The sequence below is a fragment of the Muscardinus avellanarius genome, assembly GCF_963383645.1.
Source record: "Muscardinus avellanarius genome assembly, chromosome: 4".
Classification (NCBI taxonomy): domain Eukaryota; kingdom Metazoa; phylum Chordata; class Mammalia; order Rodentia; family Gliridae; genus Muscardinus; species Muscardinus avellanarius.
The window spans coordinates 11,542,232-11,567,585 of NC_137789.1; the positions used below are offsets into that span (position 1 = coordinate 11,542,232).

Below are 25,354 nucleotides of genomic sequence, written 5' to 3' on the forward strand. Positions count from 1 at the left end.
CCACCCCTTCCTTCTCACTCCCCATACATGTCTCTGAGAACGGAATTGGTAATTTTGCATACAGATTAAAAGACATTTGAAGGAAGCCAAGTTGATGTAACAGAAAGAATGCTGTTTGGTATCAGGAAAATTTGGTTGGAATCCTTTGCTATTGCTATTTATAAGCTAAATGATCAGTTTGTGAACACAGTGTTTGTCGTCTTTTCTGCAAATACCTATTGTGCTGAACTACAGTAAACTTTGAGTATCATCATGTGCCTAGCAGTGTTTGATACAGAGCAGGCCAGCAGTTCTCAATCCTACTTGGGCATTCCAAACACCTTAGGAAACTTTAAATACTATTCCTGCCTTAGGGCTCCCCTGGAGTTCAATTCAGGTGTTTCTTGAGTGGAGTGGGAGTGGGAGGAAGCCAGAGAGCAACATCTTACAAAGGTCCAACCCATTCTTCTCTGTCTTTTTTAAAATAACTAATTAGTTAATTAATTGGTTTATTTTCTTATTTTGAGGGCTGGGTCCAGAGGCATTCTACCTCTGAGCTAAGTTGCTTTGAACCTCCCTAATTTTCGGACGCTATCCTTGAACCTGTGATCCTCCTGTCTCAGCCTCCCACGTACTGGGATTAAGTCAGCCACCATGGCCTCCTCAAGCCATTCTGAGGAATGGTCCGAGTACAGAAGCCAGAGCAGTGTTTCCTAGACATGTGCAAGGATTTGAGTTTCATGGTGGAACATCTTAACAATGCCTAGAAAATGCCTCCCTGATGTCTTTTTGGTGTCCATCCCTCCCCTGTGCCTGGGTCTTTTTAATGCAGCATCTCGCCCTTTCTACCATGGTGCTACTCTCTTCCTCGGGTAAGCCTTGTTGTTTTCTCTCACTCTTGTCCTTAGACATTACGCCTACCTAATGCAACACTTGTGAAACCATAATTCACAAGTAAACACTTTTACAAGCAGCACAGATCTGGACCATGTGACCACCTTGTATTCCTGCTCCGTCACCTCCCTTACCTGGGCTGTCCAAGGTGCTGCAGGTGGCGGCTCCATTTAACATGCCCAGCCCCACAGAGCACATTATTCCTCCAAGACACAGGTTAATCACACCTGCTCCCAACAAGCAGCAGTCCTGTGCACAGGGCCACAAGGGCCTGACACTCAGAGAACATGATGTAGGGGCATTTGCGAAAAGCTCACCTGTCAGCCCCATAATGGGACAGTTCTTGAGGGAAGTGTCAGCGGAAAACTCATTAATAAAGCCCTTTGCATGAGAAGCAGAGGAGAGAGGAGGGAACAATGCCAGACCCCTCACATACTTCATTCCACTAAATTCTTACAGCCACACTGTGGAGTATATGGTATTACTGTCATTTAACAAACTGGGATCAAAGGCACCAAGAGATTGCTCAACCACCTGCTGCAGTTCTGTTCAAGGATGGAGGCAGGATCCAGATTACTTCATCAGACTCAGAATCTAAGGTTTTTCCCATCTCACAAGAACCTTAGCAAAAATAAGACCGAAGATTGCATCTGGACTGCTCACGTTGTACAGGTCACTTAACCTCTTCCAGAGACAGTTTGTCCATTAAAGGAAAATGACTTCCCTGTGTACTTTCGGGGTCTCTTGAGAAACACATAAGCGAGTGGATGATGGCAATCTTAATATTTATATATAATAGTGACGATGATCTGCAAGCACCTGTTTAATACTCACACCTCCAGGAAACCATGTGTAGAGCTAGACCTGGATTCTATAACAGGTGGACACTTAGAATTTTGTGTTGCTAGTTAAAAAGGCACTTTACTTTATCTATGGTAACGATCATTATAGAATTTTATCCTGCTGGGTATTAGATGTCCATTTCCAGGCTGAGTATGCCTCACTTACCCTCATCTTTCATAAAGAGTTAGTACCTGATTCTCACCTATGTACCCTGCTTCCATGATTATGGCAGGAATCACCAATCAAACTCAGAACTGACCCCATTGTGATGGCTGCCCTCTGTTTCTCCCACCACTTCAGTTGGTTGCCAAGCCTGTGCTTTTTTGTTTTTGTTGTTTGTTTGTTTGTTTTGTTTTTTCTGGTTTTTGGTACTAGGGTTTGAACACAGGGGTGCTCTACCTCTGAGCTATACCTCTACCCGATTTTTAACTTTATTATTATTATTATTATTATTATTATTATTAATTTTAAATTTTGAAACAGATTCTTGCTAAGTTGCTGAGGGTCTTGCTGACTTGCTGAAGCTGGTTTTGAACCTGACAGCCTCTTGTCTCAGCCTACTTACTACTGAGATTATCGGCATGGGCTGGGCCCTGTCCTATAAATCTCATCTCCACCATACCCCTCACCAGGACTCTGGCAGGAGCCTCCCTACCTCCACCCTCAGCTCCTTCCACAGAATCCATTCTCTAATCCAGACAGAGTGATATTTTAAAATGCAAAACAGTGGTGGGTGGCAAACCCTTGTAGTCCCAGTACTAGGGAGGCTGGGAGACTGGAGGATCTCAGGTTCAAAACCAGCTTTGCCTCAGCAATTTAGGGAGGCTCTCAGAAACCTAGTGATATAAACCTGTTTGAAAATAAAAAATAAAATTGGGCTGGAGATGTATGTAGCTCGCAGGTAGAATGCCTCTGAGTTCAATCTCCAGGACCAATTTTTTTTTTTAAAGTGAAGATCAAGTATGTCAGTCTTCTGCTTAGTATGACTTAGTGGCTTCCACTTTGAATTGGAATTAAATGCAAACACATTAAGATGCTAGGTCTATCTACAGCCTCCTCACTGTGTGTTACCACAGCCATTGGCTGCACCCTCTGGTCACATTTTTGGTCTTCCATGCTTCAGGACACTTTTTGTTGTTTGTTTGTAAGTCTAGGTTTTTATAGAAAATATCAATATAAACTCTTTTTAGTGGAGTACAAGATAGTAGAGGCATACTATCACTCATCTAGCCTTTCCCCTATGCCCACCCCATTCCCTCCCCCTTCCTCCCTTCTCCTGTTTCCTTAGTGATTGACTTTGATATGTTTGTGAATGGACACTTGCACTTGCCATTTCTTCTTCTAGACCTTTCCTTGGGCTGCCAGGGCTGGCTCATTAAAAACTTTCAGGTCTCAGTTTAAACCTCAATTCCAAATAGAGATCATTCTTACTCTCTGATTTGAATCATGCCATCATCCATACAGTTTTTCATTGGGCTTTCCTCTTCCCTTATCTCATTTTGCCAATGTGTTTGGGTGTGTAATATTTAGTATGGCTTCACTTATTACAATATGAGCACCACAATAGTAAGAACCACAGAATCACATCCATTCGATCCATTATCATATACTCAACACTCAGTTCACTGTCCCTGGCAAATAGAAGTGTTCAGTAAACTTGTCCTGCTCATAGAATGGTGTGAAACTAACCATTCCTCAAGGAGTTTGTCTGAGAGTCCCAGCCTTCTATACTTTCAGCCCACCCATCCGCCTTGCTGGCCAGGCTGACAAAACAGACCTCTTCCTTGCTTTTGCCAGGAGCGGCTCGTGCTGTCTGTGCTCCCCCGGTTTGTGGTCCTGGAAATGATCAATGACATGAGCAACGTGGAAGACGAGCATCTGCAGCACCAGTTCCATCGCATCTACATTCACCGCTATGAGAATGTCAGGTGAGACAGCAGTGCCCTTGCCTGGTCTTCCTCAAGACCCGTGTGCGTCCTGTGGCTTGTGTCCTACCGCTGTGACTGTCTGCCTGAATGTCAGTGCCTTTCCTCATTTGGTTGATTAATTCATTAACTAGTGATTACTCATCAGAGAGTTTTGCATTTCAAATTGGGGCTGGAGAAGAATGTCAAAGAATTCAGTTATATTTGTTAGCTGACTTCCTGCCTGTAGTAGCTTGCTATATTTTCAGTGGGAACAGGAAAAGGCCCTTAGACTGTGATTGGAAAAAAAATTATCCTAAATACAATCTGGAGGCTTCATATGTAGTCATATAGATTACCTCCTTATATCCCTAAGCATTTTAAAAACAATACAAAAAAGACTATAGCTTCTTTTCCTTTATAAACATGTATTGGGCTGGTCATTCATGCATCTATTCACCATGCATTGATTCACCTGTCTATCCCCTCCACCCATCTGTCCACTTACCTATCCAACCATTCATCCACCCACCCAACAATCCACTCACTCACCCATGCATCTTTCCGTCCATCTGTTTTTAGTGCCCTCTAAGTGCCCGGCAACACAACTATATAAGGCATATACTAAAAATCAAGGTGTAGACTCTAGAGTCAGGAAAAACAACTTTAAGATGTGATTTTTCCTTCTTCCTTTTACATAACCTCGAGTGATGTACTTATCTGAATCTCAGTATCCTTTTTGGTAAAATGGGTTTTTTAACAACCATTATGCAGGAGTTTCTGTAGATTATATACATGAAGATATATACAAAACACAGACTTACACATCTAGTAGAACGGAACATTTGCATGAGGTTGTTTCAAACAGGTTTCCTAGTTGCAAGAAAAAGAATCCAACCCTGGCTGGCTTCAAAGGAATGTGTTAAAAGGCTATGTGGCCACTCACAGAATAATTGGGGAAAGATGGAGAAGCAGGCTGGGAAAATGGACTGGAGTGAAGCAGTGCCACAGAGCCAGACAAATAGTCAAATTACACCAGAACACCAGGCCAATTAGGATGCATACTACTGTCTCTGCACAGTCCACTGCTTCTTCTACTGACCCCTGCCCCTGACACAGGGTGCTGCCACCAGTGCCTCCTGCAGAAACTGGCCCCAACTGCCTTTGCCTCCCTCTTCACATCCTCTGATCCCACTGCATCCATGCATCTCAAATTAAACCCTAGGACAGACGTGATTGGCTGAGCCGTTATTTTCTAGAAGTAACCGGAGAGCAAGAATTTGGATTTCCAGCTTATACAGGACAATTATATTTCCTTCCCATCAAATATCAAAATGTAGCAATTTCCCAAATATTGGGTAAAATTTCTTATATTGACGATCTTTTTAAAAATTACAAAATACACACTTAGTTCACCCCAACTTTGGTTGTGAGGAAGAACTACCTTTACCAGCATCCCTACGTGCTTTACACCCAGCCTGCAGGGACTCCCCTTTCAAAGCAATATCCAGATGGAGATTCTCACAGAACCCTTTATCAGGCTGAGCAGCATGGCTAATTTGGTTGCTTGAATTGGACAAACAACCATTTGTTCAAAAATCAACTCTGTTAAGAGATGCACATCAGAGCTAGGCATCCATACCATAGGAGAGAGGAGCTCTTCAGTACCAATTCTAGAACAACAGCTCGCTGTGGAGGTCTACTGTTAAGTAGGCAAAGAGTTGTCACCATGCAGAAAGAAAGAAGAAAAAAGCAACTCCCTTAAAAAAAAAAAAAGGAGGAAGAATAAGCAAGCCCACACACCTATTGCACTCTGAGCCTCCTGTTCAATACACAGTGCTTTTGGCCTTATTTCTCAGCTCATCCTTTTTCAGTGCTCCCTGTAAGTACAGAACAGCTCAAGTTACTTCTGTAAGCCTGCCTTTTTTTTTTTTTTTTCAGAGTTCACCCTGCTCTACATTAACATTTGATTCCAGGCCCCACATTCTTTGGGCTTAGGGTGCTGGGGGAAGTTTCTAGGGAAAAAGAATGCAAGCACTGCTGGCCTTTGGCTCTGCCAGGAGCAGCGGTGGTGAGATGCTGAGGCGTCCACTTCAGACTGGCGGTGCTCGTGAGAGGTCATTCTACAGGGGCAGAGGAGCCTCCGTTGCCTGTGAGGCTGTTGGTGCTAAAATTAACCCAAAGGCAAGGAAAGCAGAGAGGATGGTCCTTAGCCTGCCTCCGGGCACAAATCCAGAGCAGCTGCTACGCCCCCTCGAGCCCCAGAGCAAGCATGCTGCGGTATTGGGGGCATTTTTGAAATTATTTGCAATCCTGTCGCCCTCTTCATGACAACCTGCTTCCTTCATTCTTCCTTGTCTTGTGCTTTTCTTAGTTTGTGTGTTTGTTTGGATGACTTTCCCCATAAAATGGCCTCCAGTGTATTTCTAAGTTTTGATTATCTGTCAGACAATTCCATTGCCTCCTATGGTTTATGCCAAGTGTCAAGGAATTGGTGCCTTGGAATCCAGAACCTGGTGGTAGCAGAATGGGCTACAGAATGAGAACAGGACCCTGGGCTCCACCTCTGCTTCCTCCCTCACCAAATCCTTACTGTGGCGTACACCATGCTTCACAAACTTTAAGGTGCCACCAATCACTTGGGGTTTTTGTGGGCCCAGATGTTGTTAGGATGGATGTGGGAGGGGCTTGAGATTCTGTATTTCTTACATATCCCTGGAAAGCCTAGCGGTGGCCCTGACCACATTCTGAGGAAGAAGACCTAAATCTGTACATTTTTGCTGATGAGACTTGGGAAATGTGTAATGAGGCCAAGATGATCTGTGTGCTAGGCAGGTGGCACCCACAGATGTCTTTTCCCCTGCTATTTTGCTAACAGTCACTTGGCTACTAATGACTGTGCTCGTGTTTAATGGTATGACAAGGGGGGGGGGTGTTGCCTAAAGGCAACTGGTTGGAAGCGGGGGTGCTTAGCTATGCCTGGGAAATATTCATGAGTAAGTTCACGGAGGAGAAGTACGATTTTAATAGGTACCCAAAAGAGGCAAAGCCATGCTAGAGTGCAGTTATAGCATGTACAAAGACCCAGGTGCAGAAAATATATCATGAAAATTTCAGAGAGGTTAAGGCCTGAGAACTGAAAAACCTTGGCATCCTGTTTGGGACCCTACCCACCCTTTCAGAGGTCTGAAACAGCAGGAGAGGTCAGCGCCCTTCAGGGGACAACCCCAACTCTGCTATCTGCCCAGTGGAAACAGGGACACGTCACCTGGCCTCTATGAGCTTCAGTTTCCCCAGCATTAGAATGAAGAGAGCGACCGGGCGTGATGGCGCACGCTTGTAATCCCTGTGCTTGGGAGGCGGAGACAGGAGGATCGCGCAGGTTCAAAGCCAGCCGCGCTGGCGTAAGAAACCCTGTTTCAAAAATATAAAATAGGTCTGGGAGTGTAGCCCGGAGGTAGAAGGGCTTCCAGGAACCCCAGTACCACCAAAAAGGAAGAAGAAGAAGAAGAAGAAGAAGAAGAAGAAGAAGAAGAAGAAGGAGGAGGAGGAGGAGGAGGAGGAGGAGGAGGAGGAGGAGGAGGAGGAGGAGGAGGAGGAGGAGGAGGAGGAGGAGGAGGGGGAGGAGGAGGAGGAGGAGGAGGAGGAGGAGGAGGGGGAGGAGGAGGAGGAGGAGGAGGAGGAGGAGGAGGAGGAGGAGGAGGAGGAGGAGGAGGAGGAGGAGGAGAAGGAAAAAAAAGAATGAAGAGAGCCCCATGGGTAAATGGACGGATTAACCTAGAGGGCACTCATACAGTGCTGCCTTTCAAAGGCTTCTGAGCATTGCTCCTTCCCTTATACCAAGCCATATGTGTATACAATAAGACCCCACCTCACTGAAATTCTTAGAGACAATTCATGAAGTCTCGCTTTTCACAACAAGTCCACCTGCTCATTGTGACCAGTTCTCTTTGGTGCAGTTGGCATTGCCTACAGCCCCACCCAGGAGGAAGGGCTTTAGGCCGCCCTTGTGTCCTTCCTGATGTCCTGGCTAGCTTCTCCCCCCTTGAGATATTTGCTAACTACTGAGACATTCCTCCTGCCTCCGCAGCAGGAGAGCTGAAATCTCAGACCACAAAGACTGTTGATTTATTTGGATAGAGTTGAAGTGTCACCAGAATGGATTAAAATATTAATATCCTTTCTCCCACCCCCTCCCCTGTTGTTTAGTATTCTTTTTGCAGATGTGAAAGGATTCACCAACCTCTCCACGACCTTGTCCGCTCAGGAGCTGGTCAGGATGCTTAACGAGCTCTTTGCCAGATTTGATCGACTGGCCCATGTGAGTTGAATTTAATTCCCTCCTTGTCTTTTGCGGGAGTGAGGTACTGCATGTGGAATTAGGGAAGAGAGAGATTCCACCTTCATGACCAATGTCATTAACCACTCTGCATCCTGTCCTTGGAAATGGACCCCTGACTCACATTCTGGGGACCGATGTTATTTATTAGTTTTGGGTGGGAGATTTGTCAGGTTATTTTTGCTAATTGAGAGACAGCCAACTGTGTGTCAGTGAACTCAGTCTTTTCTATCTGTTTTCCGCTCCTTGGTCATTGTTTCCCCCTGCCTGTGGCCAGGTGCCATCAGCTGTACCCTCTGTGCTTGTACAGGCAGTAATGACTGCCTGCCATTTCCTGGTCAACCCCAGCCATCTGCAATGAATTAGCCTCTTCTCAAGATCCAGTAACCTGCCAAGCCATGCCCGCACTGTTCTGTTGGACCTAACTCGAGAGCTTTGTTTTTAGCCAACAAGACACTATCTTTATTTTTCAGCAGACTTACAGTGAAGCTAGGAAACAAGTGAAAGGAGTGGATCATTCCCTATCAAAACACAGATTTGCAGTCCTGAAGCCACTAAACTACAAAGGAATCACATTGCCCCACTGTATTTTAGAGTATGCTCTGGATTCAAATAGGAATGACCTAAATTCCTCCTTCTTAAAGTGAATGAAATAGTACCAGCTTCAGAGAATGCAGTCGGGACTAAATAAGGCTGTAATGAGTGGAAGTTCATTTTCAGGGAACCAAAATGTCCTGTTTTAAGGGAGATTCATTAATATCTGCATGTCAGTGCCTCATGGGTGCTGGGAATGGCGATATATGTGAGATACCTAAGAATGATGAAGACACACCTCTTCCTGCCCTAGAATTAATTTCAGTCAGGGATTCATGAATAGGTAATCAGCCACAGTGGACTGCCTGTGTGCCATGATGAAGGGGAGTCTGGGGTGCTGTGGAAACTCAGGCAGCATATAACCCCTGGAAAAGAGGAGTCTCCCCAAGGAAAGTGATCCTTGAACTGCATCTTGAAAGCAAGATCAACCAACACAATGCGGTACTGTTCAGCAGTAAAAAGAATGATCCACTGAACCATGCAATACTGATAAATGTCACATGCAATATGCCAAGTGAAAGGCATGGGATGCCAAAGTAGGTATTTGTGACGCCATTCATAAGGCATTTTATAAAGATAAAATTGCAGAGACAGAAATCAGATAAGTCATTGCAAGTCATGTTGGGATAGGAATGAGCAGATTGCTACCAGTGGAGCATGGAGCCGGTGCTTTGGCGACTGGTATAGATGCTTTGTATCTTGATTGTGATGGCTGCGTGACTGCAAATCTGTCAAAAGGGAAATTTTTATTGTACATGGTTTGCACACTAATTAGCAAGATGAAGAATTGGGGGGAGGGTATCTTATACAGAGAGGAAAACTGTATATATGGAGAAGTCAGGAAAGATTGTTGGAGAGGAAATTTCAAGGTAGTAACAAGAGGTGAAGATGAGGTAAAAGGGACACAGGGACCTACTAAGGAAACTGAACTATAAATTGTACCCACTGGACAACTGTTAGAGAAGAGGCTGATATGGAAAGGGGAAAGGCAGAAGCTGAGGTCTCTTCCCAATAGGAGGGCTCGCTTTCCCTGGAGGATGGGATATTTGGGGAAAAACATGTACATCCCTTTTCTGTTACAGCTGCATTGGTGATGATTAGTGTCAATTATACATATTTATTCCATTTCCCATTATGGTTCTGAATGTTTTCCTTTCTTTTGCTCAAAGATGCAAAGAGTAACAAAAATATCCCTCCAGGGAGGGATAGATCAATGTCTGGTGTCACAGTAAACCACACTGACCCAGAGAAAGGGGAGCAAAAGGAAATTTAGTCCAATTATTCGACCGACATTGATTGTGTGCTATGTGCCAGCCACCATATGAGAGATTCTGGGAAGACAAAATCCATCCTATCTCTCAGGAAGCATAGAGTCCGGCAAGAGGTAAATTCTGTAAGAAGTGCAGCAGAGTTGGTGGACGCAATAAAAAACACACAGACATCCTGCAGGACAGAGAAAAGAGTTAGTGCTCTTTTCTTTTTTTCTTAGGGCCAGAGAAGAAACCTCATGCAGGCTGAGCCTTACGGTCCAGCAGGAATACTGCTAGCATCCGATTAGATGAGTGCCTTGCAGGCGTAGACATGGCGCGAAGCAAAGAAGTGTGAAAACATGTTGCTTGTTCTGTAGCTATAGAAGCTCAGAATTGCTGAAGCATGAAGGGCATAGGAGACTTTGGTGAGAAATGCGCTCAGCAAGGAAATGAGGAACAAATCACAGAGGTCAGGGCACAGGATTTTAAGGAATGAAGGCTTTGTTGCGTAGGCACAGTTTATCACCAGGGTGATCCCACCCGGGGTGGAGGAGAGGAAGTGTAGTGTGGACACACAGCCAGCTAAGTACCAGTGGGTGAAAGGAGACATAGTCTGTTATCTGGGGATGAGTCTAATTAAAATATTTCAAAGACATAAGGGATACCCAGTTAAGCAGGGACATAAGATGGAGTAAACTTACTGATGTTGAATGGAATATTAAACATTTGTACACCATTTGGTGGAAGTGTTGCTCCGTGCTTTCCCTAGCTTGCCTCATTCTGTTCTCACACCAAACCTGAAAAGCAAGCTTTTTATTGTTACTATCTTATAAAATGACTGACTGAGGCTCAGAGAAGTAAAACAGTCTATCCTAGGACCATTAATAGCAGGTAGTGTATTGTGGTTCAAGTCAAAGCCCGCTGAGGGTAGGTACCTGCTCTTGATCACTGAGCCATGCCCCAGGCATGTTAGGGGTAGGTGACAGGACATTAGAAAGATGCTCATGCAAGACAGCTTGAAGGGCGGAATCCAGAGCTGGGTTTGTCTTGAATGTATCTGAGGCAGATCACATCTCTGCATTTTCTATCATATTTGAAGTGATGAAAACTTAAAGTATGCATGCAAAGTGTCTCAGAATAGGCTGGCCCCAAATAAGTTAACACTATACAATTGTTCTCAGGAACTCCTAGTAGACCCTCTTCTCTCTCCTCCTGCTTCCTCCCCAGGAATTTCAGTACATACTACGATAGGGGGCCTTCCTTGGAAAACTGTGAGAAACTCTGCCAGTAAAAACAATTCTACTCACTTTGGAATGAGGAAACCTGCCTTAACTCTTCTGTCATCAACCTTAGGCAAACCCACTCAATCAACTGCTTTTATGTAAAAGGGATTGGACTTGCTTTATTTATTCATTCATTTATTTATTTTCATTGTCTTTTCACACCAAAATGGTGTGGTTCTACAGTGCCCTTCGTTGCCTTGTTTCAATATGATGCTATCAATTTCTACTACAGCATGATCAGAAAAACCTACTCTCACATAAATATGGCACAAACCATTTATTTGTTCCATTATTAAAATTCAGGGACTGCTGCAGAGTCCTAATACTCCCTTAGTTTACTTGAATTTTTCGAGCACTTGTGGTTCAAGCTGTTCAGCACAGAGATCTGTGTGTGTGTGTGTGTGTGTGTGTGTGTGTGTGTTACGAGGGATGAAACCCAGGGGCATACTACCTCTGAGATACATTACCAGCCCTATTTTTTATTCTTTATTTTATATATTTTTTTATTTTATTTTTACTTAAAAATTTTTTTTTATTGGTGCAGTGTATTCATACATCATAGTGGGATACAAAAAAACTTTTTAGACATACATGAACACATCGCCCAGTCAGCCCCCACACGATCCCCACCCCAATCCCTCCCCATCCCTCCTTCCCATGCTTGGCTTAGTGGTTGACATCTAGTATTATAGCAATTTACCCAAAATTAAAAATGATAATCTCACATAACAGTTTCATTTGTCTAATACCAAGCTTTTGATAACTTAAAGATAACATTTCAATATTTCTTTTTGCTTTCTTTCTTACCAGAGAATATTCTTTTTCTTTTTTTTTTTTTAGGTGAAACGATCATATATTTATATATTTATTTTTCAGAAAAAAATCTATCCTAATATGGAATATGGACTCTAGGTACCCAAAATGATCTCGAAAAAGAACAAAGCTAGAAGATATATATTTTCTGATTTCAAACCATATAAAGCTACAATAATTGAAACAGTGTAGTACTGTTCTAGAGGCAGATATATAAACCATTGGAGTTAAATAAAAGCCTAGAGCTAAATTCTTCCATATACTGTCAAGTTATTTTTGACAAGGTTTCCACGAACATTTGGTGGAGGAAATAATAATCTTTTAACTAAATATGGTTGAAAAATAATAATTACATGGAAAAGAATAAAATTGGACCCTTACTTAATCCCATATACAAGTATTAACTCAAAATAGATAAAAGACCTAAATATAAATCTTAAGACTATAAACTTTTAGAAGAAAATCTGGGTCATAAAACCTTACAACATTGAAATTGGCAGTGATTTCTTGGATATGATTTCAATGGCACAGGCAACAGAAGGGTATCCAAACTCCCTAAAAAATATATATATATTGTATATCCAAAGACAATGTAAACAGTGAAAAGTTACTGATAGAATGGGATAAAATATTTTCAAATGCTATATCTGAAAGTATATTAATATTCCAACTAGAAATCCTAAAAAGTAACAGCAATAAAAGCAAACAATACAATTTAAAGATAGGTAAAAGACTAACATAAATAATGAATCTCCACAGATAACTAATCTTAGTTGTCTGTTGGATGGGAAATCTTGTTTCTCTGGTTCTGGTGTGTGTCACCTATTTCTTCTTTGTAGTTAATCTCTTTGACTATTTTCTCTAGCGCTGGTTTTGAAGACATAAATTCCTTCAGTTTCTGTTTGTCATGGAAGCTTCTTATTTCTCCATCTAATTTGATAGATAGTTTTGCTGGGTAGGAAATTTTTGGCTGGAAGTTGTTTACTTTCAGAGTTTGGAATACGTTACTCCAAGCCCTTCTGGCTCTCATGACTTGGTTTGGGAAGTCTGGAGTGATTCTAATTGGTTTGCCTCTGAATGTCACTTGGCCCTTTGTTTTTGTTGCCTTTAATATTCTCTGCTTGGCTTCCACATTGGTCATTTTGACAATTATGTGGCGTGGGGATCCTCTTCTCCAATCCTGTCTAAAGGGAGTTCTATAAGTTTCCTGGACCTTTGTAATAACCTCTTGCTCTTTGTTTGGAAAATTTTATGCTATTACTTCCTTGAAGAGATTGTTGATCCCTTTGGTTTCACCTTCCTTTCCTTCCTCTATTCCAATTATTCTTAGGTTAGCTCTCTTAAAATGGGCCCATATTTCTTCAATGTTAGACTCCTGCTGTCGGATATTTTTTTCTAGATTAGAAACTATGCATTCATTTTTGGAATGATCATCTTCTAAGAGCGAGATTCTGTTCTCCATGTGGTCTAATCGGTTGTTTGTACTTTGAATTGAGGCCTTTACTTCATTAATTGCATCCTTTATCTCTTTTTGGCTCTCTCTGAATTTTTTTCGAAGCACTTCTATTATTTCTACAGTTATTTTCCTGATTTGATCTTCTAGAAATCTCTGAATTTCTGTTTTATCGGGTTCTGATGTTGTGGGGTTGTGGGCATTCATTGCTCCATTGTTATTCCTCTTTCCCATGATTTTGGAAGTTTGTGCCTTCTCTGGGTTATTCCCTTGGGTCACTATGACTTCGCTTAAGGTGCTCTCGATCTCGAGTCTGTGGTATCTCAGACCCCACTACTCCTTTACTGGGTTGTATCACAGAATCTCAGACCCAGGGAGTCAATAGAGGCTGCTTTAGACTATGGGGGGGGGGGTGCCAGGTTGGGTGTTCTCCTATGGTGTGATATCTCTGCCACCACCACTCCCCCACTGGGTCAAGTCCCTAGGAGTGCAGTACTGGGATTTCTCCTCTGGGGCCTGCAATTTGACTCACTTTTGTTGAATACGCAGATGGAGCTGTAGTGGACTCTGTGAATTCGCTGCTGCTGCCGCCGATGGCAATATGGCGCCACTGCCACGCCCTCGGCCATGAGGCTGGTGTATTTCTTCTCTGGTTTTGAGCTCCACTCTGAGTCCCTGCAGCATGTGCTGAGCCCAGCCTCTGGGAGCTTTAGATGCTTTGTGTGCCGAAAAATCTGCCGAGTCTTGCCCGGCTGTTCCGCAGCGGCTCACCTCGGCTCGCTGTCCGCCGCTTCTCTCTGGAGCCTGGTGGGCTGTTGAGTGCATTGGTCTGTAGCCGTAGCCATCCGGTGAACTCACCGCTGCTACCAGCAGTAAGGCGCTGCTGCCGCATCCTCGGCCATGAGGCCGGCATACCTTCTCTGTGGCTCTGAGCTCTGTTTTGAGTCCCCCTCCTCTCTGAGGCCTGGTACTGCAAGAAAAAATGGCGCCCGCCGCTCCACACCACAGCTCCAGCCACGGCACAGCAGTCTGGTTTCTTTCTGGTGTCCCATTTTTCCAGCCCTCTTTTTCTCTGTCCCTTGTAGTTACATTTTTTAATTTCTCTGGTGATGGTGTTTTCTGGCTATGAAAGGCACTGATTTCGTGGTAATAGAGATTGGTTGTTAGTGGGGCTCCTAAGCCCCGCTTTTCTCGGTCGCCATCTTCCTGGAAGTCCTTATTCTTTATTTCAAAACATGGTCTCACTGAGTTGCAAAAGGCCTCACTAAGTAGCTTAGACTATCCACAAACTGTGATCCTCCTGTCTCAGCCTCCCAAATGCTGGGATTACAAGCATATGACACCACACCTGGCTTATCACAGAGTATTTTTGACCCTGGATAATGCTGTCTGAAAATGTTGATACCTCTAGATTTTATCGTTTTCTTTTTTTTTTTTTTTTTTTGTACTGGTGATGGAACTCAGGGGCATTCTACCTCCAAGCTACACCCCTACCCTATTTTTTTATTCTTTATTTTTAAACAAGGTCTCACCAAGTTGAGAAGGGCCTCACTAAGTACTCGAAGCTGCCCAAGAACCTCAATCCTCCAATCTGAGCCTCCCAAGTATTGGGATTATAAGCCTGTGCCACCACACCCAGTTTATCATTTTCTTAAGAAAGTAATCCTTACCTATCCCTTCCTATCCAAGTTAGGAATGTAACATTGGTCTATATACACACATACATACATATATATTATACATATTATTATTCCCTACTAATATGAAGAACATATTAATTTTTATATTTTCATCATTATTTCTTAAAATTGTCCTTAAATTTCTGTAGTAACTAGAAGCAACCTCAGTTTTTAACAATAGTGAACAAACCTAACATGGTGACGAGCTATTCAACACATTAACAATAATGAAATAGCATTTCTGGCATAATGACATAGAAATATTTCATGACATATTGTTACATGGAAAAAGCATGTTCCCAATTTATAAACAGGGTCTGATAAAGTTATGGCTGAAGAGTACCAAAATAATGTATATGTAGAAACATGTGTTTGCCCATGTGAATACACAGCACCCTCTTCAGACAAAAGAAGGATCCTCGGCTGCCAGGATGTTATGTGTCCAAGGATAAGGGGCTGCCCAAGGGAATTTTAATCTATAGTTTTAACTTTACAAGGACAATGTACTCATGGATTATTTGTATAATTTCAATTAGATAAAACATTATAAATATGTCACGGTTTTAACATAACTTCAAAAGTACATACTACCACCACTTTAGATAAGTTCAGCATCTCCCGAGGGGTAGAATCATGGACTTTGGGAATCTATGAAGTGCTCTCTCAGATTCTATGTGAGATTTTAAAAAGAAAAACTGAAGAATATGAGCTTCCCTATTGATCAGATATCATCATCAACTCTCTAACACAAAGAGATGTACTGAAACAACCAATGGACAGGAATCCATGCTCCTAAAATGAACCCTAGGGTGGCTGTTCATGCATTGGAATCCTGAGATTGCATCTGTATCCATTTGGGAAGATTGGCAAGACCCCTGCAGTCTGAGACAGGCAGCACCAAGAGCCAGCTCTTTTCCCTCTCTAGAATTTATTCTTACTGAGAGAGAATTTCTGGGGTTTCTGTTTGCTAGGCTTCCTGAAGAACTGATTTTCCTTCTAATACAGCCTTTCCCTTCCACACTGTTGTTTTAGGAGCACCACTGCCTTCGCATTAAGATCCTGGGAGACTGCTACTACTGTGTGTCTGGACTTCCAGAGCCCCGCCAGGATCATGCCCACTGCTGTGTTGAAATGGGCCTCAGCATGATTAAAACCATCAGGTAATTTGTGGTCTCCTCTGTATCACCAGGGCCTTCAATGTGCATAATTAGAAAGACATATCACCCCATCTCTCTGACCTGTTAGTTTTTCTATTTTTAACTATTTTTCACTTTCAACTATCCATGTAACAAATTTATATTATAAATCACCTTGTAGAGATAAAGTAAGAAACAAGATGAGCAGCCTTCACAGAGGTTATGATTTAGTGGAAGATAGTAAACAATACATTGATAGTTTCAGTGCAGAACAATTAGATCTGTGATAAGTAAAATCCAAGTGCCTTGGGGAATAGAAGAGGAACAGCTAATTCAATCTGATATTTTGGAGTACATGTCCAGGGTAGAGATGCCGTAAGCTGTTTCCTGAAATGTGGGTGGACATCAGCAGGATCCTGGAGGTAGAGTAGAGAGCCAGACATGTGCAGAAATCAGGATGTGCTTCTGTCGCAGCTGATAAGGCCTGGGGTAGAAAAGTAATGACAGATGGACTATTCGCCGGAAGCAGCCAAAACCCATAGGGCTTTGTGAACCATGTTAAGGGGTTGCACTTTATCTTAAGAACAATACAAAATCATTAGAGGGTAACCAAGATTGGCTTCATGGGTTTGTGGCAAATGCTTTCATCATAGTCAGCATATCTGAAAAGTAAAGGCTTAATCAGGTGGGAAGGAGTTAGTGGGGCTGAGGACTCTAGAACTAGACTGTGTATGGCTTTAGGAAAAACTTTCAGTATTGTCACAATTACTCTTGGTGCTCCAAACTGGTTGCAGAGTCCCTCGAGTGACATCCTCAAACAACCATGGCAAAGACAGTAATGAAAGGCTGCAGGGGCAGAAATGCCTTCATTTTGAGATTATATATCCCTATGACAAAGCAGACAGGAGGATATAGAGACTTCAAATGTCCTCTGTAAGCCAGGCATGATGGTGCACACTTGTAATCCCAGCATTCAGGAGACTGATACAGGAGGATCGCGGTTCGCAGAAAGCCTCAGCTACTTAGTGAGGCCCTTCGTAACTTAGTAAGACCCTGTTTCAAAATAAAGAATAAAAAAATAGGGCAGGGGGTATAGGTGGGAGATCAAATGTCCCTGGGGCCCATCCCCAGACCTAAAAAAAAAAAGTCCTCTGCAGAGATGCAGATGTCTCTTCCCCCCACTTAAGGACTACAGAGAGAGGAGCCTCCAGATTCCAATTCAAAGTTCCTCTGGGTCAGCTTTGCACAAAAGGAAAAGGTTGCAAGTTCTTATTGCTCATTTGAACACTTGAGGGTCTTGCCCTAAAAACTAGGATGGAATGCTTTCACTGGTTTCAAAAGAGGCATTAGGACTGACATCCAGAAGACTGGAGACCTCCACAACTATGTAGGAATGTGATCCTACTCAGTCAATCCATTAGTAAGTCTGTCAGCAAAGGTTTATTAAATTCTACCATATCCAGGTACTGTGCTAAGCACTAGAGATGCAGCACTGAATACCTTTCCTGGGGATTTTTTCCCCATGAGAAACCATAAGAAGATCCCTTGGATTTTTTTTTTTTTTTTGTCTATAAAATGAAGAAATAAAATCAATCTCTGAGCCTGGTGTGGTGGCGCACATTTGTAATCCCTGCACTTGGAGGTGGAAACAGGAGGATCGTGCAGGTTCGAAGCCAGCCGCACTGGCTTAAAAGACCCTGTTTCCAAATAAAAAAGTATAAAAAATAGGTCTGGGAGTGTAGCCCAGAGGTAGAAGGGTTTCCAGGAACCCCAGTACCACCAAAAAAAAAAAAAAAAGACCAATCTCTGAAGTCTCGATCCGTTATGAATATCTGAATATCTACATACAAATCAAATTTAAATAATATAAACTTCTACAGACTTCCCATAGGTATTTGTTTCTTGACCTTAAGCAGATGAGATACTTAAAAGAGGATAATACAAAAAAAATGAATATCTATTACCAATGTACTTTAAGATACTTAGAGTATTATCATTGTTTTTCTGGGAAAGACTTTGTCCATCCTGTCTTATGATCAATTCAAGGAGTCCTTTCCAGAGTTTGGAGTTGGATAAAGAGAAGTAAAATTTGGATAGGTTGAAATAATTCAAGGTCATTCTGTTTTGTTAGTTTTTTAAGCACTGTTTTTATGTCTTTAGGATATGGCAATTTGGTAGAATATTTTTAACTACATGAGTCAGAGTTTATTAATACCCAAACAACTCCTTGATTACAATGTAGGAGACTTGAGGTCCAGCCTTAATTCTTCTAGTTAACAAGGAAGCAAGCACAGATAAATGAGCAAGAGATTTGGAATGAGGCAAGCTTTGGTTGCAACTGGTTCAGATTTTTAAAGTTTCTACTTTCACTATCAAGTTTTCACTCTGTGAGATAGCTGGTGGAAAATATTGCACACTGGTGCATATAAAAGAGAACTCCAGTAGTTTCATCAAAAAGTTAATAGTTTTAAATAATCATCACTTACACAGGCTAGAGTTTTTTATTCATCTCAAAAGTATTTGTTCCAGCCCGTGCTCGGGAGACGGAGACAGGAGGATCGCACAGGTTTGAAGTCAGCTGCACTGGCTTAAAAGACCCTGTTTCCAAATAAAAAATATATAAAATAGGTCTGGGAGTGTAGCCCCGAGGTAGAAGGGCTTCCAGGAACCCCAGTACACCAAAAAAAGTATTTATTCCAGTTGGAAAGCTTCAAAGTTTAGAAAACATTTCACAAAACTCTACATCCATTTATGATAAAATTTCTCAACCAATTAGGTATAGAATGACATCAACATAATATAGACCATATATGAAATTCACACAGTTTTTATCATGCTTAGGGAGGAAAAGTTAAAAGCTTTTTCTCTAAACTAAGACAAAGACAATGATGTCCACTGTCACCACTCCCATTCAAAATAGTACTAGAGGACCTAGCCAGAGTGATTAGCCAAAAGAAAGGAATAAAAGGCAGCAAAATGAATTTTGAATTTCCTTAATTTCTATCTGTTTATATTCCTTAATTAATTAGTTGATAAAGAGTAAGTTATTTAATTTTCTTATATTTGTATAGCTTCCAAAGTTTTAGAATTATTGATTTTTAATTCCATTACATTAGACTGAGCGTTAGAAAAGACGCTCAGTATGATTTCAGTTTTTTTTTTAATTTGTTGAGATTTGTTGTGTGGTCTACTGTATGATTTGGTAGCACAAGCTTGTAATCCCCATGCTCGGGAGGCTGAGACAGGAGGATCGCACAGGTTCAAAGCCAGCCTCAGCTACTCAGTGAGGCTCTCAGCAACTTAGTGAGACCCTGTTCCCAAATAAAATATAAAATAGGTCTAGGAGTATAGCCCAGAGGTAGAAAGCCTCTGAGTTCCACCCCCAGTACCACCAAAAAAAAAAAAACCTCAATAACTCAAATTTTAAAATGGGCAAAGGCAAATGCAGAAAGAGAAGTACCACATGTTGACTTTTCATATATTGAAGCTAAATAAGTCAACTTGAAAGTAGAATAATAATTACTGGGGATTAAAGGGATGTAGAGGGTAGAGAGGAGTAGAACAAGGTAATTGGAGCTGATCAGTGCACACTGTATGCACATGTGTAAATATCACACTGATTTCCATTAATAGGCATAATTAATACATGTTAAGTTTTTTAAATGGGCAAAGAACCCAAATATACAGTTCTCAAAACAAGACATACAAATGGCCAACATGTAGATGAAAAATGTTCATCACTAATAATTAAGGGACTACAAATAAAAACTATAGTGAAGTGTCATCTGAAGCTTGTCAGAATGACTTAGTATCAAAAGGGCAAAAAGATTATGTGTTGATGGAGATGTGGAGAAAACTCTTGCATAATGTTGGTAGGAATGCAAATTAACACATACATTATAGAAAACAGTATGAAATTATTCAAAAAATTTTAGATGTAATTATCAAGGTACCCAACTTCGGGGTATATATCCAAAGGAAATTAAGTCCATAGAAAGAAGAAATGTTAATACTTTCATATTTATTGCAGCAGGTTTTACAATAACCAAGATATGGAATCAACCATCCATGGATAAAATGAATAAAGAAAATGTAATAAATGTAAAATACACGTGACATATGTTTATTACATATGTTACATATATGTATTACTTATTCTGCCATAAAATTTAGAAAAATTATCATTTGCAATAGCATGGAAAAGCCTAGAATAAATTATGTTAAGTGAAGTAAACCATGCACAGAAAAAGAAAAAAACACTGCATGTGATTTTACTTCTAAATGGAATCTAAAAAGATTGATCTTTTCTTTTAATTTCTTTATTGGTACATTGTAATCATACATCTTAATGAGGTACAGATGGTAGAGGCTTACATGCACTCTCTGTTTATTGAGCCCTTCCCCAATTCTCACTCCATTCCCTCCTCTCCCTTCTCATGTTTGGCTTACTGATTGACTTTGATGTTTGTGAATGTACATCATGTACATTAAGGAATTTTCCTCTTCTCCCCTCCAATCCCCCTCAGTTAGCTCACCTTATTTGCTCATCTCTGGCTTCTCCTTCCTCATCTAGAGTTCTTCCTATGACCCTTTTTCTCCATAGCTTCCAAATATTAGGGAGACCATCCAATTTCTTACTTTTTGTGATTTACTAATCTCACTTAACATAATTTTCTCCAGTTCCATTCATTACTCGTAAATGACATAATTTTGTTCTATTTTATGGTTGAGTAAAATTCCATTGTGTATATATTACATAGTTTTGTAATCCATTCATCTTAGCTATTTCCATAGCTTGGCAATTGTGCATTGTGTGGCTATGAACATGGATACACATGCATTAGCTTGGTAGTTTGGTTTCCATTATTTTGGGTAGATGCCCGAAGATTGATGGATAATTTGGTAGGTTCATTCCCATTATTCTGAGAATCCTTCATATTGTTTTCCAGAGTGGTTTTACTAATTTGCAATCCTACCAACAATGTATTAGATTTACCACTTCTCCACATCCTCGTCAGCATTTGTTGTTGTTTGTATTTTGAATGATTGCCATTCTAATTGGACTCAGGTGAAATCTCTGGGTTGTTTTGATGTATATCTCTCTGATTGCTAATGATGTTGAACATTTTTTCATACATTTATTGACCATTTGAATTTCTTCTTTTATGATGTGTCTATTTAGAGCACTTGCCCATTTTTGATTGGGTTATTTGTTTTCTTACCATTGAGTTTCTTGAGTTCTCTGTATATCTTAGATATTAGTCCTTTATCAGCTATTATGGATATCAGCAATGGATCCACCATTAGATACAGCTATATCACTCCTGGATATCTCTCTAAAGGGACTGAAATAAATCAGAATATTATAGTGATACCTGCATATCCATGTTTATAGCAGCAACATTCACAAAAGCAAAACTACGGTAATAAATTAGGTGTTAGATGAATGGATTGTGATTAAAATTTAAAGTATGTAACACTTATCACCATAGAAGTATCATTTTTAGTGGTACTGGGGTTCCTGGAAACCCTTCTACCTCCAGGTTACACTCCCAGATTATGTATATACTTCCCAGATTATGTATATATGTCACTTCCCATTATATGTATATAATGAAACAGGGTCTCCTAAGGCAGCGAGGCTGGCTTCGAACCTGCATGATCCTCCTGTCTCTGCCTCCCAAGTGCGGGGATTACAAGTGTGCACCACCATGCCCGGCTCATAGAAGTATTTTTTTAAATAGTATCTTGCAAGTAGGCCTAAGTTTGGATACTCAAAACTGAACTCAGGTTATATAAAAGCATTACTTTATTATGCATCCTTTTCTGTGGCTATTAAAATAAAGATAGTAGTTAATTTAATGCCTACTATATGTCAAGCCCTGAGATAAATGTGCTACTTGTGTTAGCTTTCTAAGTCCTCATAACAAATCTAAGAGATAGGCAGTGTGTTATAGGAAAATGCTGACGTACCATGTATGGTCACCCGTACACTTAGCAGAGCTGCCAATCAGAGTGGATGTCAGCCATGGACAACCAGTACAGTCGTGTCAGTACATCTAAGAGAAGTTCTAGGAATAAATTCTCACTTTATCAGTGAGGAAACTGGAGATTACACAGATTGTATAACTGCCTGTGATCACACAACAAGCCGGCAGTAGCACAAGTCTGATGGTCTAAAGCCATTTGACTCCGAAGGCCCGGGTTTCAACCATTATGTCATCTTGCCTCCCAGTCTAGACTTCTGCAGTTGCTCCTGATGCCTGAAATCTACCATCAGTACAAAAGGACCAACACGTATGTAGGAGAACCCAATTACCACCATTATAAATTAGCAGGGCAAAATTAAAATGCAAAAGATCAGTAACCATCTGAGAATAACAAGCTCAATCCCTAATCAAAAGAGGCTCATAGTAAATTCATTCTACTGAAAATACCTGATTTTAGAAACATGATATTAGCTGGATGAATAGCAACAAAAAGAGACTGGATGTAACCTTACTTCTAATGAAGCATTTAATACTATCCCATGCATGTCTGTTCATAAGATTAAATTAATTAAAATGGGCTTAGATCATAGTTTCTATTAGCTAGATTGATAAGTGACTCCAGGTGGCTCCTCTTTACACATCCTGTGTCTATTCTGGGGAGTCTTGATAGCTGAAGAGGTGTCAGAGTTGATGCTGGGCTCTGTTATCTGCGATAGCTTTATTAATGATCTATAAAAGGTGTCCTTGATGAATCTTAATGAAAATTGCAGAGCCAAGTCTTTCCAGTGCCATTGCTAAAAAGTCACAGAAACAACACCTGAACGCCAAGTGGGGGCTGGCTCTCGTTCTCCCCCAGCACTTAATTAGAGCAGAGGTCCTCAGCCTTGTGACATAGTGGCCTTGCCAAGCAGAAATAGGGGATGAGAACGAAACCTCGGGAGCTACCTTTCCTTTCTGCCACCTACGGTGCAAACCCCCAAGCCTGCCTCTCTGCACAGTGTCCTTTTCCTTTCTTTCTCTCCCTTCTTTTCCTCCTTTTTTCTTTCTCTCTCACTCTTGCTCTCTGTCATCATTTCTCCTTTCTCACCCTGTTCCAAAACTTCAATATAACATTCTTAAGTTTGCATTCCTCTCCGAGATGCAGTGATTAAAGCAGTTTCCAGTACATATCTAGTGATAACGACTGATAAATCTAATACCCATTGAATGTTCACATTGCCAGGCACTCTACTAAGTAATCTCCCTACCTTACCTCACTTAACGCTAACAACCCTGCAAGGAAATTATTTTCCTCAGATTTAGAATGGAACTGTAGCTGTGATTGGATAAAAATGCTTCAAACCTCTAACATACAACTAGTAGGGGTCAGAACTCAGTCCCTGAGCCATGCTTATCTGACTCCATAAGAGGTGAGATAAATTCTTGAATATCTTCAAAATAAAAAATAATTGAGCCATTAGATATCATAGTTTGCATTAAATTGCAATGGCATAGGAAAAAGCTTGAGTTTAAAGAAATATAGGTGGTAGAACACATGTGCACGTGCACACACATATACAGAATTTAGGGCAAGCTCAGTTTCTTCAAATTCTATTTTTTTGTGTGGTACTGGGGTTCCTGGAAGCCCTTCTATCTCTGGGCTACACTCCTAGACCTATTTTATATTTTTGAAACAGGGTCTCTCACGCCAACGAGGCTGACTTCGAACCTGCACGATCCTCCTATCTCCGCCTCCCAAGCGTGGGGATTACAAGCGTGCGCCACCACATCCAGCATAAAATCTATTTTTTAAAAAACAGAGAAGAGATCAAGATCTGTGGTAGAAAATGGATGGTTTTATTTCTCTTTTCCATATTTTCAAATTTTCAGAAATAACCATGTTATGCAAAACCAGAAGAGAAAATGTTATTTTTTTTAAAAAAAGAAGAATCTCTTTATGGACAACTCAGTTGGTTATTGTGGATTGTACTGAACTAAACATGGATATGCATGTATCACTATGGTATTCTAACTTCAATTCCTTTGGACAAATACCGAGACGTAGAATGTCTGGGTCTCATGGTGGTTCTATTTCTAGTCTTTTGAGGAACCTCCATGTTGACCTCTGTAGTGATTGGCTAGTTTACAATCCCACCAACAGAGTACAAGGGTTCCTATTTCTCCACATTCCTGCCAGCATTTATTATTGTTTGTGTTATTGATAGTTACCATTCTAGCTGGAGTTACATAGAATCTGACTATCGTTTTGATTTGCATTTCCCTGATTGCTAATGATATTGAATATTTTTCATGTATTTTTGGCCATTTGTATTTTGTCTTCTGAGAAGTGTCTATTCAGTTCAATTGCTCACTGTTTATTTTTTGGTGTCAACTTTTTTGAGTTCTTTCTTTATATCTTCTAAATATTAGTCCTCTATCAAAGGAGTAGCTGTCAAATATTTTCTCCCATTCTATATGCTTTCTCTTCATACTCTTGATTGCTTATTTTACTGTACAGAAACTTCCTAATTTAATGCTACCCATTTATTGATACTTGGTTTTATTTCCTGAGTTTCAGGGGTTTATTAAGGAAGTCTCTACCCATGCCCAGGTGTTGGAGGGTTGGTCTTATGTTTTCTTATAGCATTTGCAATTTCTTGTCCAATTTCTAGGTCTTTGTTTCATTTTGAGTTTACTCTTACACAGGGTAAGAGACAGGATAGATAGTGTTCTTCCCTCTTTGGGGCAACAAATATATCAGGTGCAGAGTTAACATACATAGAGATGAGTTTGGACAACTGTCAAAAGTAGCAAAGACAAGACATGTTCACTTTTTTTGGTATGTGTCTGAAGCTTTCTGAGGTTTGTGAGCAGAGGAGTCTAGCATGAATGGAGTTGTCAAAACCCTGCCTTTGTTAAAAAAATATATCATGATATCAATCACCGAAGTCAAACATGAGAAGGATGGGGGAGGGAATGGAGTAGAAATTGCATAAGGGCTTATTGGGTGATGTGTGCATGTATGTCTCCACCATCTTGTACCCCATTAAGATGTATGACTACAATGCACCAATAAGAAATTTTAAAAACCCCTGCCTTTGATTGATTTGTATTCAGATGGTTCTATGTAAGACTCTTTCCAGCATACTGGATCACTCTTTCTCTTTCACTAACTCCAGTGATGTTCCTGATGAGAGGCTGTGTGATGCAATGGAAAT

General features: G+C 41.0%; 1 protein-coding gene across 3 annotated transcripts in view; it reads left to right on the plus strand.

Annotated features, from left to right (window-relative positions):
* Positions 1 to 25,354, plus strand: part of ADCY8 (adenylate cyclase 8) — a gene marked incomplete at both ends in the record, with an annotated part of 223,274 nt that overhangs the window by 83,127 nt on the left and 114,793 nt on the right. For all 3 annotated transcript variants that reach the window (XM_080695322.1, XM_080695323.1, XM_080695324.1), the window contains 3 exons: positions 3,514 to 3,644; positions 7,830 to 7,941; positions 16,064 to 16,191. In XM_080695322.1, the coding sequence (XP_080551448.1) occupies positions 3,514 to 3,644; positions 7,830 to 7,941; positions 16,064 to 16,191 (371 nt within the window). The remainder of the gene's footprint in view (positions 1 to 3,513; positions 3,645 to 7,829; positions 7,942 to 16,063; positions 16,192 to 25,354) is intronic.